Genomic DNA, 13,646 nt, shown 5'->3' on the forward strand with positions numbered 1-13,646 from the left:
ATTCGCTAAAATTAATTAATAAATAAAAAAGTTCAAAAATAGTTTTAGCCAAGCCAAACTACTTACGAGCAACTAGTAACGTTACGTAACATACAGTAACGTTATGCATATATTTTTTCTTAGAAGATATGTAAGATATGATATACACTCTGCCATCTATAAAAATAAATACAAACTGCAACAATTTGATAACATAGATTTATTTATTACTTTATATAACATTATAAACTCAAAATACATTTATAGTTATTTTTATTTCATACCTTCTAAATCATTAGTCAAACGACTTTTCTTATTTTTACGACTAAGCACTTTGGCTTCAGTACGCGCCTTCCTTAAAGTATCGAAAGCATGGAATTTCTTCATGGCTGGAGTAACTTTCTGTACAATTGATTTCTTACCCGATGTCTTCGAACGGAATATATTGTCTAGGTTCACTTGTTGTACAACAGGTGGCTTTTCGGGTGATTCAACACTTGACTTAACATCTTTTCCTCCTTTTTTCTTACCCTTCTTCATTGGGAACAATATCAATTTTTGCTTATACTCTTTCAAACGTTGCACGTTCTTCAATAACGAATCGATCGACTTGTTACGCCGACGATGATCCACAGCAATACCAATCGAACGAGCAAACTGTTTACACATCCCAGCTTTACGTAGCTCTTCCAAAGAAAATCCACGTCCTAAACGGATACGACTATTATACCGAAACGAAGGACAGCTAATAATTGGACGCAATGGTCCTTTCACTGGTTTTGGAGCAATTGCACGAGCTTTTCGGACACGTTCACGATGACGTCGTAATTTACGAAACGGTTGATTGAACCATGTTCGAGCATATTTTTGCCAATCTTTATGAAAGTGAGCATTTGCGATTATATTATTTCCTCGTGGCGACATTTTCGAGAGCAAAAATCGGTTTTTACGTTTGTCGTAAATTCGTTCTGTCACAAGAAAGAAAATTCACGAAAAATTACTTATTTGATGATTGTTATTTAAAACCATGGTAACATGTTACTATTTTAAAATTTAGAAAATACATTGTAGTCCGGGAACTGGTGACATCAAAAGACTCGTCATCGCGAATTTTAAAATCTTCAATATAAATCGATAGTTAGGGCCGGATTTAAATTTCTGCCGCCCTGGGGCACTTTAGAAAATGCCGCCCTATGACTGAAATTTTATTTTAATAGTTTTGATATCTTATTTTTAAAAAATTAGAATAACTAATTAATTGCAGAAAATTTATTATGTATTACATATTATTATTACTGTTCTTTTAAATTAAAATTAATTAGTATTATTTGATAATTCTCCAATTTTAGGAAAATTCATTGATCAATTAAAGTTTCTTAATTCTTCAAAAAAACTATATTAATTTATCAATTCCAGAAAATAAAAATATCAAATTTTGTTTTTGCAAACCTTTATGGAAATAAATTAATTAAACTATTTTAATAGTTTTCACTTAAATTTCCCATATTATAATATACAAAATTTTGATTTGATACATAATGTTATAAATTATATTTCTTGAAAAATAAAATGTTTATTTAAAAGAATTAGTTAATTATATATTGTATAGAAAATATTTTCTCCCATTCCAAATTTTGCCGCCCTAGAAAATTTGCCGCCCTGGGCACTAGCCCCGACTGCCCCTAGTGTAAATCCACCACTGTCGATAGTTCACATACGAGCAAGAAATCCTCGGAAAGCTTTAATTTATTCAGACAAAAAAATGATCAACAATTATTTGAAAAAAAAAATTGATGTTTCACCGTCATCGCGGTTTTTTTGGCCAGTTTAGGTGGAATCGATAGGGAATTTTATGCTTTTTTAGAAAAAAAAGCTTACCAAATTTTTTTTCCCGTATAAATCCGATTAACCCTTTTAAAGGGTTTCATTATGTTTCCGTGATTATGTTTCCATAATTTTACCGTCATCACGGAAACACTTTTTTTTAAATTTGTTTCTTTTGATGTAAGTTGTAAGAATATCTCGGTAAGTCATCAAAAAAAAAAAACCGAAAATATTGAAGTCAATTTATTTGCATTATTCACCGCTGCCCTTTTTCAATCAATCGTAAATTTTTAATATCGATTCCTCATAAACTACTGGACCGAATAATGTTTTCAATCGATACGCCATATCATGAATTAAATCTGAAAGGAGTCTTAGCAGAGTCGGTCCAGCGGTTCATTTTGTAAATATTATTTCAAGTATCGAGGGATAGAAAGAGGTTTTTGAGGGTGTTGATTTCGAATCTTTTCAAAAATTCAAGATTGCGGACTCAATATGTCTTATTTTGAAAATATTTTTAATTTGAATTCCACCTAGACTGACTAAAATCCGCGATGACGGTGAAACATTAATTTTTGTTTTTCAACTAATCATTTAAACATTTTTTCGGCTTAATTAATTAAAGCTTACCGAGGGTTTCTTGTGCGGATGATTTTGAACTAATCGATTTATACAGATTTTCAAATCCGCGATGACGGGTCTTCTGGTGTCACTGGCTTACGGACTAATAGTTCTAATTTATTATTTTAATTTAGACAGTTGCAAACTTCCTGTCGAATCTTCTTTTCCATAAAACCTTTAATTTTGATTCATTATAGGTAAAAGTGTATCAAAAGTGAATATACATGCAAAAGTTTCTATACAGCCTTTGTTGTAGATGTGTAAACAAAATTGCATATCACATAAATTACTAGTACATTGTTAACATAAAAATAATATAAATACGAGCACGAATACGTGAGAGGGACAAAGAGATCGTGTGGCCAATTAATCATTCTGTATGTCTACTACTACTGAAAAAAGACAACTCTTGGCCACACAATCGCTCTTCTCTTTCTAAAGAGTGGTAAATTTCATGAAGGTATTGGTTTGTTCATTCCCTGCGTCTATTATTGTTACCTATTAAAGGTTTTGTAAACTATAGTTATTGTAGTTATGTATAATAAGTTGCATATCCAAACAAGAGTTCTGAGTATCGTTTTATATGAAATAAACTTGAAAACTTTTTTTTTGAAAACAGTTCGCAAAGAAAATTTTGCCCTTTTGCTTTATGAAAGATTAGCTAGGCAAATTATAGTTTTAAAACACCTTCCGGTAAATGTCTATCCATTTAATTTACAAGTTCTTTACTTACCTACTTACTTATGCTTTGTTGGTTGCTATATTAATTTATTATTCAGGAGTGAAGACTTTCTTAGGATTAATTTGGTAAACTTACATTGATTAATTATAGATTTTAAAAAAAATAAAAGGTGATCCAAATTGAGTTTTCTAACCTTGATATATTTCATATATAAATGGCATAAAATGATGTCAGCCCAATATCCGTCTTTGGACCTTCTGCAGCATTTTATTCGTTTGAAATAATTTTCTATGACTTTCCGCAAGTTTCGGGGGGTTATAAAATGTTTTCTTAAGCATAAATTATAATTTAAAAACAATTATAATTTAACAACATTATACAAATTATAAACAACATGATAGGATCTAGTTGGGAATATCAGGAGTATCCAAGTATCATACAGTAAACATCTACCTGCGCAAGACCATATCGTATTTCTCTGATTGAGCTCAATATAGTAAGCTTAATTAATTGAGCTTAATTAATTATACGATGCAAGCGATGAGAAGAAAATGTAATTTACCTTTATTTTTTCCCGTATTTCTATTACTTTTTGTCTAATATTGTACGGTGTTGATTTTTCTCATCGAGAAAAATTTTTATTTTCAAATATAAGATTTCTACCGAGCAAACAGACAGATAAGATAAACCAACAGACAATAAAGTTATTCAGTAAATAAAAATGTTATAATCCTGCAATTAATCAATTTGAAAGACTAAAAATCTTTTCTGCTTCTTATATTATTTCTTAGGAATAAATTCTTTAAAAATTTGCACAGTCAGTAAAACGCTTTTAAACCACTATCGATAAATTATTGAATGAAAATCTCATTGGTTTTTTGAATAAATAAAACAGTTTTCTAAAAAAATTTATTGGCATATAAATACATTATTAAATATTAATAATTCGATAAAAACAACTAAAATTTATTATAAATTAAACAATTAAATTTCATTTAAATTTTGGCAAGGAACTTCAGGCGTTTTATTTTGTGATGGGGGTGGCAAATATGATGGAGGTGGTGGGGGTAAATATGACGGGGGTGGGGGTGGTAAATATGACGGAGGTGGTGGAGGTAAATAGGGATATGGAGGTAAGTATGGATTAGGAGGTAGATAGTGTGATGATTGGGGTCGTGCAAAACAGCCTTTTTTCGTAAATCGCCAATCTGAAAAAAAAACATATAAATAAAAAACTAAAAAATAATGAAAAAACAAATTTATGGATAACTTAAGGACGCTCTCAAAAAGCATCTTTTCTTAGGATCATGTTTAAATCGTGTATATGCATTCTCATTAAAGTAGTCCGGCAATCAGCAACCTCGGAAACGGGTCCAACGATTTTCATAAAAATTGATATGCAGTAGGTTTTTGGGACGAAAAATTGATCTAGATAGGTTTCATTTTAAGAAAATGTCGTTTTCTGTCGGTAAACATAATTTCGGAAACGGCTCCAACGATTTTCATGACATTTGGTATGCAGTGGATTTCGGAGGCGAAAAATCAATCTAGCTAGTTTCATTTAAAATAAATAACGAGCAAAGCTCGGTCATCCAGCTACCAACTTAAATTCAATATTCACCGTATTTGTCAAACAGCTGTGTGATTTTAATACCCTTTATAAGCAAGTAAATTTTTTAAAACCCTTTACGGTGTTAAAATTTGTAAATTTGAGCTGTTAAAATTTGCGTTTTTAACATGTAAATCTTATATTGAAATGTTTTTAAAGAAAGGTTTCATGAAGTGTTTAAGGAAGGCTAATTTCTTAAGATTAATTTGGGAAACTAATATTCATTAGTTAAAAGCAAGACAAATATTTTTCTAGAAAGAAAATTACAAGCCGCACTCGTGATGAAATGAATGGCCTTTGTGTGGTATTTCTTCTAAAAATGATTTTCTTTAAATCTTTGGGCATATTTCAAATATATTCCCAATTTCTAACAAAATCCACTCTTAAAATTTGAAACATAAGTCTGAAATATTTTAATACACTCATTTTTTTGGGAACATCCTTAAATTAAAGATTTAAAGAAACTTCGATACAAAATTAGGTCTGATCGATTCGTTTGTGGCATCCAATCTCCTAAACGGATGAACTGATTTTGATTTTTTATCTTAAAAGGTAATTTGATCGAGAATGTTGTTCTTAACTACGTTTCAAGAAAATTTGCTCATCCGTTTGATGATCATCACCTCTTGTCTAGTTGCTATTGGGTACAGAATCCTAAACTCGAAATTGAAACATAGCAAAGAACACTCTTGGTTAAATTACCTTTCAAACAATTATAAGAGTCAAAATCGACTCATCTGTCTAGGAGCTACGATGCCACAGACAGACACTAAGATATACAGACACGTTAAACTTATAACACCCCCTCCTTGTTAGTCGGGGATTGAAAGTAGAGTAAAAGGTATCAAGCTAGAAAATTGTTCATTTTCGAAAAGTTGAAAATTTTTCAGAATATTCCGTAAAGCTATGGTTCTGGAAGTATCAGTTTCACAGGACTCAATACACAAATACTTATTAAATAAACAATACAATTTTATGAATCCCATTTTTGAGTTAAAATTGCGTTTATATTTTTTATTCATATTAAACATTATAATTTACTTTTCATTAAACTTTTTTTAAACATCTTAGTAAAATGGTGAGGGTTTCATAATACTTACAGGCTCTCGGTTCATTGCACATCAATTCTTTGAAAAAACATTTATGTTTCAACAGAACAGTATGGCCATAAATATTTTTCGCACATACAGGTCGATAAGGTAAATCTTCACATTCAAAATCACATATTAATGAGAATCCACCGTAGGTCAATGTTAATACACCTGTAAAACAAAACATAAAGTTATTATTAAAATAATTATCTCTGTAATTTTATTTTGCAATATAGTACAAGAGCTAGCCACGTTCTCGAAAATTTATCTTGAGACTGCTGAATTTGGGATGTTTCTTCCCTTATTGAACTTAGTTAACGCTGGATGTACGCTATTAAAGCAATCGAATTTCTATCTGGGAAATTAAACATTTTTTAATTGTAAATCATATCAAAGTTACGGCTATACACCAAATGATTTGAAAACTTTTTTTTTTTTAATTATTAGAATAATATCTTACTCTCTATTATTAGAAACGGCAAAACTGTCTGGCAACAATAATTCACATTGCTGATAGGGCATGAAAACGATTTTTTAAAATTATCTTAAAATGATTTTAAAATCAGCAATTATCGAAGCTTTTTCGGGAGTGCGCACTATTAATTGCAGTGTCATACTAACCTAATTTCAGTAAGAAAAGAATTAGTCAAAGTCCAGCCGACATAAAATCAACTTTTTCGTGACGTCTCTTATACCACAATTTTATGTTGCAATGTTTATTAATTTATTCATAAGAAATAATTTTAATCATCACGTGAATTTTTCCATCAAGAAAATTCGATTTTCTATTGAAATTAATGGATTAATTGGCCATGAAATATTTATTCTCTTGATGAGTGTATGAACATGTATAAGTTTTACTGACACGATATGAGACGGAACTTGGTCAAAGCGGACTTATTTCTAAATGGATAACTTAATTGAACCGTATACTAATTTTCTATTTTATCGGAAAAACCGAAGGAAATCTGTTCAACAAAACGGATCTTCATAGATGAGGTCAGTGAAGCAAAAAAATGAAACATTTACCTGTCGATTTCCAGAAAAACAACTATAGAGTTAGGAGTCTTACTCTTCTAATGTACATTTGTATCGGCAGAAGGAGGTCTTCGAGAGCATATCGTTAGCTAGCTTTTTAAATACTTGAAGAAAACAAAGCAGAAAATCTAACCAAGTCTCTGAGATAACAATTGAAAAGATCCCCATTCGAAATGCGTTTTTATATAAAACAAAAAAAAAAATTGATCTAGGAAATTGGGGCAAAAATCGAAATTTATTTCGAAATATCCTAGAGTTCTCATTTATTATCTTTGATAATATTTATACACAATGATTAGTTTGAAACAAGCTAAGATCAATTTGATATAAATGCATACTTTTTAAAATGATCCACATACCTAGTTATAAAATCCATATAAATATTTCTTATCTATGGTAAAATCTCCGTTACAATGGTAAATAGGTTTCAGTTTTCAGAGTTTGGATTTTGGATTTTATGGTAGTATAAATTAAATTTCATTTTATGATACTGTACAAAATAGTTTCCCAAAGGTTTCATATATATTATATTATACACTGTATATTATACAGCCTATACTATACAATAAATTTTGTGTGCCATAAAAGTCATTTATTACATGGCGCCTAATAAATATATTAATCAAATTGCTAAGCATTATAAAATCAAGCATAACGAATGAATTAACAAAGGAAACTTCATTTTCTCAAAATAATGATGAGTAAATTGTATTTATATTTATTTAAACCGGTTTAGCAAATTTTGTAAATATCATATTTTGGGTAATGATATTAAATAAATTGTTAAAGAAACAAGTAATTTATGAATGCTAAAAAGTGGTAACATGTTTTCTTAATTTTTGTTTGCAGATAACAATTTTTTCATATGAAAATTGATTAAACAGTTTTTTATAGGTTATTGAGAAAATTCATCAATTATAATGCATTTAAAACTCAATTAAATAATTAACTTATTAAAGCAGAAAAAAAAGTCTAGCCACATCAATTTGATAGTAATTTAAAATAGACCACTTTTTTAGGAAATTTCTTTCTCAATATTTTTGTTAATTAGGTAATTTCTTATTCAACTTTTGCATTTCCAGAACAAATTAAATTGTTTTGATTCAAAATGTTCCCCTGCTGCCCTACCAACAGCATTTGATCTTTTAATATTGTTTAATCGTTTAGATTCCAAATATATACAAACAAGTGAAAACAAACAATTGGCTGAGTTAATTGTTGAAATACCATGTGTAGAAAAGGTATTTCAAAAACTAACACAATTATTTGGTTTTCAAAACTTTCGATAATAATATTAAGCATTTTTTTTCGTTATTCGAGAATGTTTCACAAGACCACTAATTGAACCTACCTGCAAATTTTCAACTCCCTATCTTATATATTTTTGGAGAAAAAGGACACCAAAGTTTTGTCCTAATTTTTGCCCTCACGGGTAAACGGGCACGTTTACGAAAAAATGATTCAAACAAAAGTTGTTTAATGTTTTATCAAAAGTTGTTTATTTTTGCTACCTCTTACGGTTTACAAGATGGGTCCTACGAAACCAAGACCCTATTGACCCATGTTGTTCATTTACAAACTCAACTTTACTTTTTACGTCCTGAGCACGAAATAAAAATTTCAGCTTGATATTTCTTTTGGTTTTTGGGTTATCGTGTTCATAGACGGACTAACAGATAGACAACCGGAAATGGACTCTTTATGTGATTTTATTACACCTGTACCAAAGTTTTTTTGGTAGCTTCAATATTTTAAGGCATTAAAAACATGGGACTAAACCTAGTATACCTTGGTACATTTCATATTTACAAAGTAAAAAGTTAGTTCAAGTGTGGTAGTATTTTTATAAATCTTAAACATAGGCCAATTGGGTCATAGATCCGTAGGAGCCATCTTGTAAACCGTTAGAGATAGAACAAAAGTTTTTTAAATGTAAAAAATGTTCCTTATACAAAAATAAACAACTTTTATTTAAAACATCTTTTCGTAAACGTTTGTTTGAAACGTTTTTTCATAGTATGTGCTATGAATTATATGCGAATAACAGTTATGTGTGTCTGACACCACAGTCATTATGTATATACACGACTGTGACTATCTAAGAGTGACTATCAATTCAGCAATTAACTTTATCAATTGTTTGTTTTCACTTGTTAGTGCATTATAGAGTTTCATTGCGGTTTCGATTCAATGTTCATCGAAAGAAATCGATGGATCAAATTTACAGTCCTTTAAGACAATTTTATACCTTTTGCAGTTGAACGTTAAGGTAAAAATAATTTTATATAACCTTGAAACAAACCACTAAAAAAAGTTTTGATTAAATCATGGCTTTATAATAAAAAATCGATAACCATCAACAAAGTATGTGGCAAAAAATTTTAGTTTATAAGATCATGTTTCTTCAAATTCTTTAAACTAAAACAACGAAACTAATAAATGTCGTTTATATGTAATTTTGATCTTGATATTCGGTTATCTCTCAAGGTGATTAATTTTTACCTTCAGCAAAAGAGTTGAAAGTTAAATTACATATAAAAGAAAAAAAAATTATTGAAATATAAAACTGAATATCTAAATATGTCATTTTATGTCCTCGAAAATTTGTGATTACAATTACTTAAGACAAATTATTATATTTAATATTTACAATACAGTGTAATTTAAAAATTAACCAGTTATATAATGGTCCATTTAGAATGTAATTTTTTTAGTACGTTAATTTTAATCGATGAAACAAATTCCGCGTATAAACTGTACAGCAGTAGACGTCAATCAACTCTACCAAAGTATATTTAGTAATTTTGTTATCATAATTAACCTCGAGTTTTTTAAATATTAAAATACGTCAATAAGATTACATTTCTTCAAGTTCTTTAAACTCTACTCGATAGGAAATTTTTCGAGATTCTGGTTGTTCTGTGATGCAAATTGTGTGTTTATGCCCATACATAACTTAATTTAAAAACAATAATTTTCTCGTAATTTTTTTTTCAACTCCAGTGATTTAAAACGTGTGTGCGGCAAGATCAAGTCAAAAACAGATTTGCTTCTAGTCGTTGCGAAACTGTGGAGTACATACACGCGCATCGCACTCACAAAATATTATACATTTGTATTTTTTGGTTATATTATGGTCATTTCTGTGAACTTAAGCTGAGTTTAAGCATGGATATGTATTTTCTTATTTTGGTGATTACTTAGTTCGAATCCAGCAACAAAAACAATTTCATTTTTGTTATCTTGAAAGTTTCTTAATTACGATTTGGTTAGGTTGAGTTTGTCGATTACAGAGGGCTATGATGTTTTAAGCCCTTGCGTTCAAAAATGGGGCACTATTACAGAAAACGGAGATATTGTCGTAAACTATATAAAAAGTTCAAGTTAGAATTTTATATGCATATGTTTACATATAAAAGATATGCGATGCGGGCGAATTTATTCCACAGTTTCGGTAGGAATAGAAATAAGTAAAAAATTGCGACTGTAAAGGATTTTGTTTTGGGTGGCACATGCTTGGTGGCAGGTGCTTGAGTAAATATACAAGTATTTAGAGGGAGGTCCTACCACGTATTAACTTACAATACTTGGGAATTACCACAATTAATGTTCAAAATAATAATTGATATTTTACCCTTAAGATCTTTCTGTTTCTTACTCTAGATTTTAATTTTTAAAAGATTAAGATTTTAATTTTTAAAAGCTTGCATAATCTCTTGATGTTTGAATCACATGGTATTCATAAGGTATCAATCAATAGAGTACCATATTTTGAATTCATGACCATGTAGAAACAATTTTCTGTGCAATATTGAATACGAATCAATTTTCTAAAGCCAGTTTTTAGTCTGTAAAAGATTTTGTAATAACCATCTGTGATTAAAGATTTTTCTTCAAAAACTTCATATACTTAAACAAGTCGGCTATAATTCGGACTTATATGGCAATAATCAATTACGATTCTGCACATTTCATTGACGGATTGTTTTTAATAGATTAATAAAGATTATTAATAAAAGTATTATTAATAAAAAACTTATAAATAATATTTCGTGATGTTTTACAAACAATTCAAAACAATAATTATAAATTATAAAAGAAATTTTTTAAATGTTAGAAATAAAAATTATTACTTACTTAATAAAATAATATTTATAATAACAATATAAAAATATTTTTTCATTTTTCTCGCGTTCTGATTTTCACGTTTTTAATATGAAATGATTTAAAACACAACTGTCATTAAATTACACGATAATTTAATTAATTAAAATAAATCATTAAATTATTTTAAATAATTATTATAATCATTTTTTATGACAAAATTTCCCAAAATACTGTCCTTTTTTTAATTATATTAATTATTTTTTAAAAGTAGTATTTATTCAATAAATGTTTCGTAGAATGTATGCACTTTTTTGAAAACTTTTTGTATTATTTAATCACATTTTAATATTTACTTCTCTGAAAATAATTAATTATAAAATATTGTATAAATTATTCCATAAAAAAATTGATATTTTTCTATAAAATTAATATTATCAGTTATCGGTAGTTTAATAAGTTGTTCTAGGTAAAAGGTCATCCAGTAAATTTTTACGTATCACAAAAAAAATTATGAAGATGGGAAAAAAAGGTTGACATGTTAAACTATCGTAATAATTATTCAATTTGAAAATGTGCTCCAGTGGTGTCAATTACTCCATATACAACTTCCATGTTTTGAGTCTTCGATTTTAATTACCGCTCAATTAAAATTTGTTTTACTCTATATTTGAAAAGTAAAAAATTTTTATGAAATGTCCAAATCTCTCGACAAAAACTATCTTAAATTTGAGAGCTATTCATCGTTACAACGTCGAAAAGAATACAATTTTTGCAGTGGACGTGATGAATTACAATTGTGGTATATTCTTCATTGCTAGCATTAAAAAAAACTATCCTCTTTTGCATGGACCGTCCTCTCAAGAGGTCTTTCGATAAGTAGAGAATTAATAGAAATATATAAAATTTAGCGAGGTTTAAATTTATATCAATTTTAGTGAGATGAAAAATTGAGAAATTTTACCTCAGTGAAAGTGACCAGCTTGTTGGTCTTATAGTACGACTCGCCTTCGATTGTTTACGAAACCTCGATACTTTCCACCTTAAAACAATAAAGGATTTTGTTCAAGTGATCAACGAATACATTAAACTTTCGGATTTGAAAATTCCAAAATTATATTTTTCTACATTCTAAAAGGCAAGACGAGATAAAATACATTACTTTATCGCCATTATTATACCAAGATGCAGTCAGAAGCGAGTAATGATGAGGCAAGAAAAATGTACAATTTTACAAATTTAACGATTAATTTCAATTAAATTTTAAAAGATGTTGTTAATGATTGTGTTAGTTTTAGGCTCAGGCAAACAGAAGGCGTGTTATAAGCGAGCCAATGACAGTACAGTGGTCAGAAGCATGCCATTTTACTACCGACAGTATGTTTAATTCCAATTTCTAGGATTGGCAACTATTACTGAATCGAAATATTTTTAATAAAAATGAAAATTTCGTTAACATCTCATCAACGGATGGATAAATTCCTACACTTTTATTTTTGTAGAAATTTAAATGAGGTTGGGAAACAGATTTCTTAAGTCGCTTCTGAACGTAACACGTGGTTTTGTTCATCAATTTCGAATATCTCCAAACATTTTACTATACATGGTCGTAATGAAACTGAAGATGAGTCTAAATTAAAAATTTAAATGAATTCAAGAAACAAAAAAAAAAATAATAATAATACCGCATCCATAAACTTTTCAAGGTTTTTAATTTGATTTTTTACTTCTGTTAGTATTGTATGTTTTAATTTATTCAAAGAGTGAAAAGATAATGTTTAGATAATATCTAAAAAACCACACATTCATTGTTTTGGGAAAGTCTTTATTTATCTTTTTATATTTATTGAGTTTTTGTTATAAATTTTGGTTTCACCTACTCACAAAAATAGTAAAATATTTGGATAACGTTTTTTTTTTTTGGAAAATAAATCAATTTATTGATTTAATACTTATATATTTCGTGGAAAATTATTTAATTTTTATTTTATGGTATAATAACAGGGGTGCAGGGTTTTTCGAAATTATGCATTTTTATTTTATAACTTTGATAATTTAGAATGAATATCAAGATTTACACTTTTGCAATAGTAAATAAAGATATTGCCTACCATAGAAACTAGAAATATTTCAAGAAGAAAGTCTGGGTAGCGCATTGTTAAAGTCTGAGTAGAACACTGCTCCTCCTAAATCAAAAAAGAAACAAAACAACGCCGGGAGTAGGTCGATCGAATCTAATACATCAACTAATATAAACTGTACTGCATGTTGATCCATTTACCGGGATAATATTCTAAGCTGGCCAACCTTTATAGTTCAGTCGGTTATAGCGTAATCAATTCTATACGCAGAATGCCTAGGGTAGAAGGTTCGAATCCCGCCATTACAGTAAAAAAATTAATTTAATTAATGGTTGTGATGGGCTGATGTAGTGCATGGTATATGAATGAAGCAAGTGTACTCAGCCCCTCCAAAGTAATTGAGGAGCTTATAAATAAAATTATCAGAGGTAAAACATACATTTTTAAACATACATACAATGTCTCACAATGGGACTTATGGCCTAAGTGTGTACCTATTCTCAGCTCGATCTGTATCAAAATGTCCACCTTAGTAAGCCACAACTATGGCCTAAAATTATTCTCGATAATTTATGATCCACTAGTCTTATCTAGGTCAATATCGTTCGTGCGTGCGA

At 29.0% G+C, this 13,646-nt stretch overlaps 2 protein-coding genes across 2 annotated transcripts; both read right to left on the minus strand.

Annotated features, from left to right (window-relative positions):
• Positions 1 to 252: 252 nt before the first annotated feature.
• On the minus strand, positions 253 to 949 carry LOC123301240 (60S ribosomal protein L13-like). Its single transcript, XM_044883975.1, has one exon. It carries the CDS (start codon positions 901 to 903, stop codon positions 253 to 255), a length of 651 nt encoding a protein of 216 aa, XP_044739910.1. The 5' UTR covers positions 904 to 949.
• Positions 950 to 4,085: 3,136 nt separating this feature from the next.
• Positions 4,086 to 11,027, minus strand: LOC123300880 (early nodulin-75-like). The gene is made up of 3 exons (XM_044883543.1): positions 10,982 to 11,027; positions 5,816 to 5,977; positions 4,086 to 4,314 (listed from the first exon to the last, which is right to left on the minus strand). The coding sequence occupies exons 1-3, from the start codon at positions 11,025 to 11,027 to the stop codon at positions 4,091 to 4,093; spliced, it is 432 nt and encodes a 143-aa protein (XP_044739478.1). The 3' UTR covers positions 4,086 to 4,090.
• Positions 11,028 to 13,646: the final 2,619 nt, after the last annotated feature.

This window comes from Chrysoperla carnea, chromosome 5, assembly GCF_905475395.1.
Source record: "Chrysoperla carnea chromosome 5, inChrCarn1.1, whole genome shotgun sequence".
Lineage (NCBI taxonomy): Eukaryota > Metazoa > Arthropoda > Insecta > Neuroptera > Chrysopidae > Chrysoperla > Chrysoperla carnea.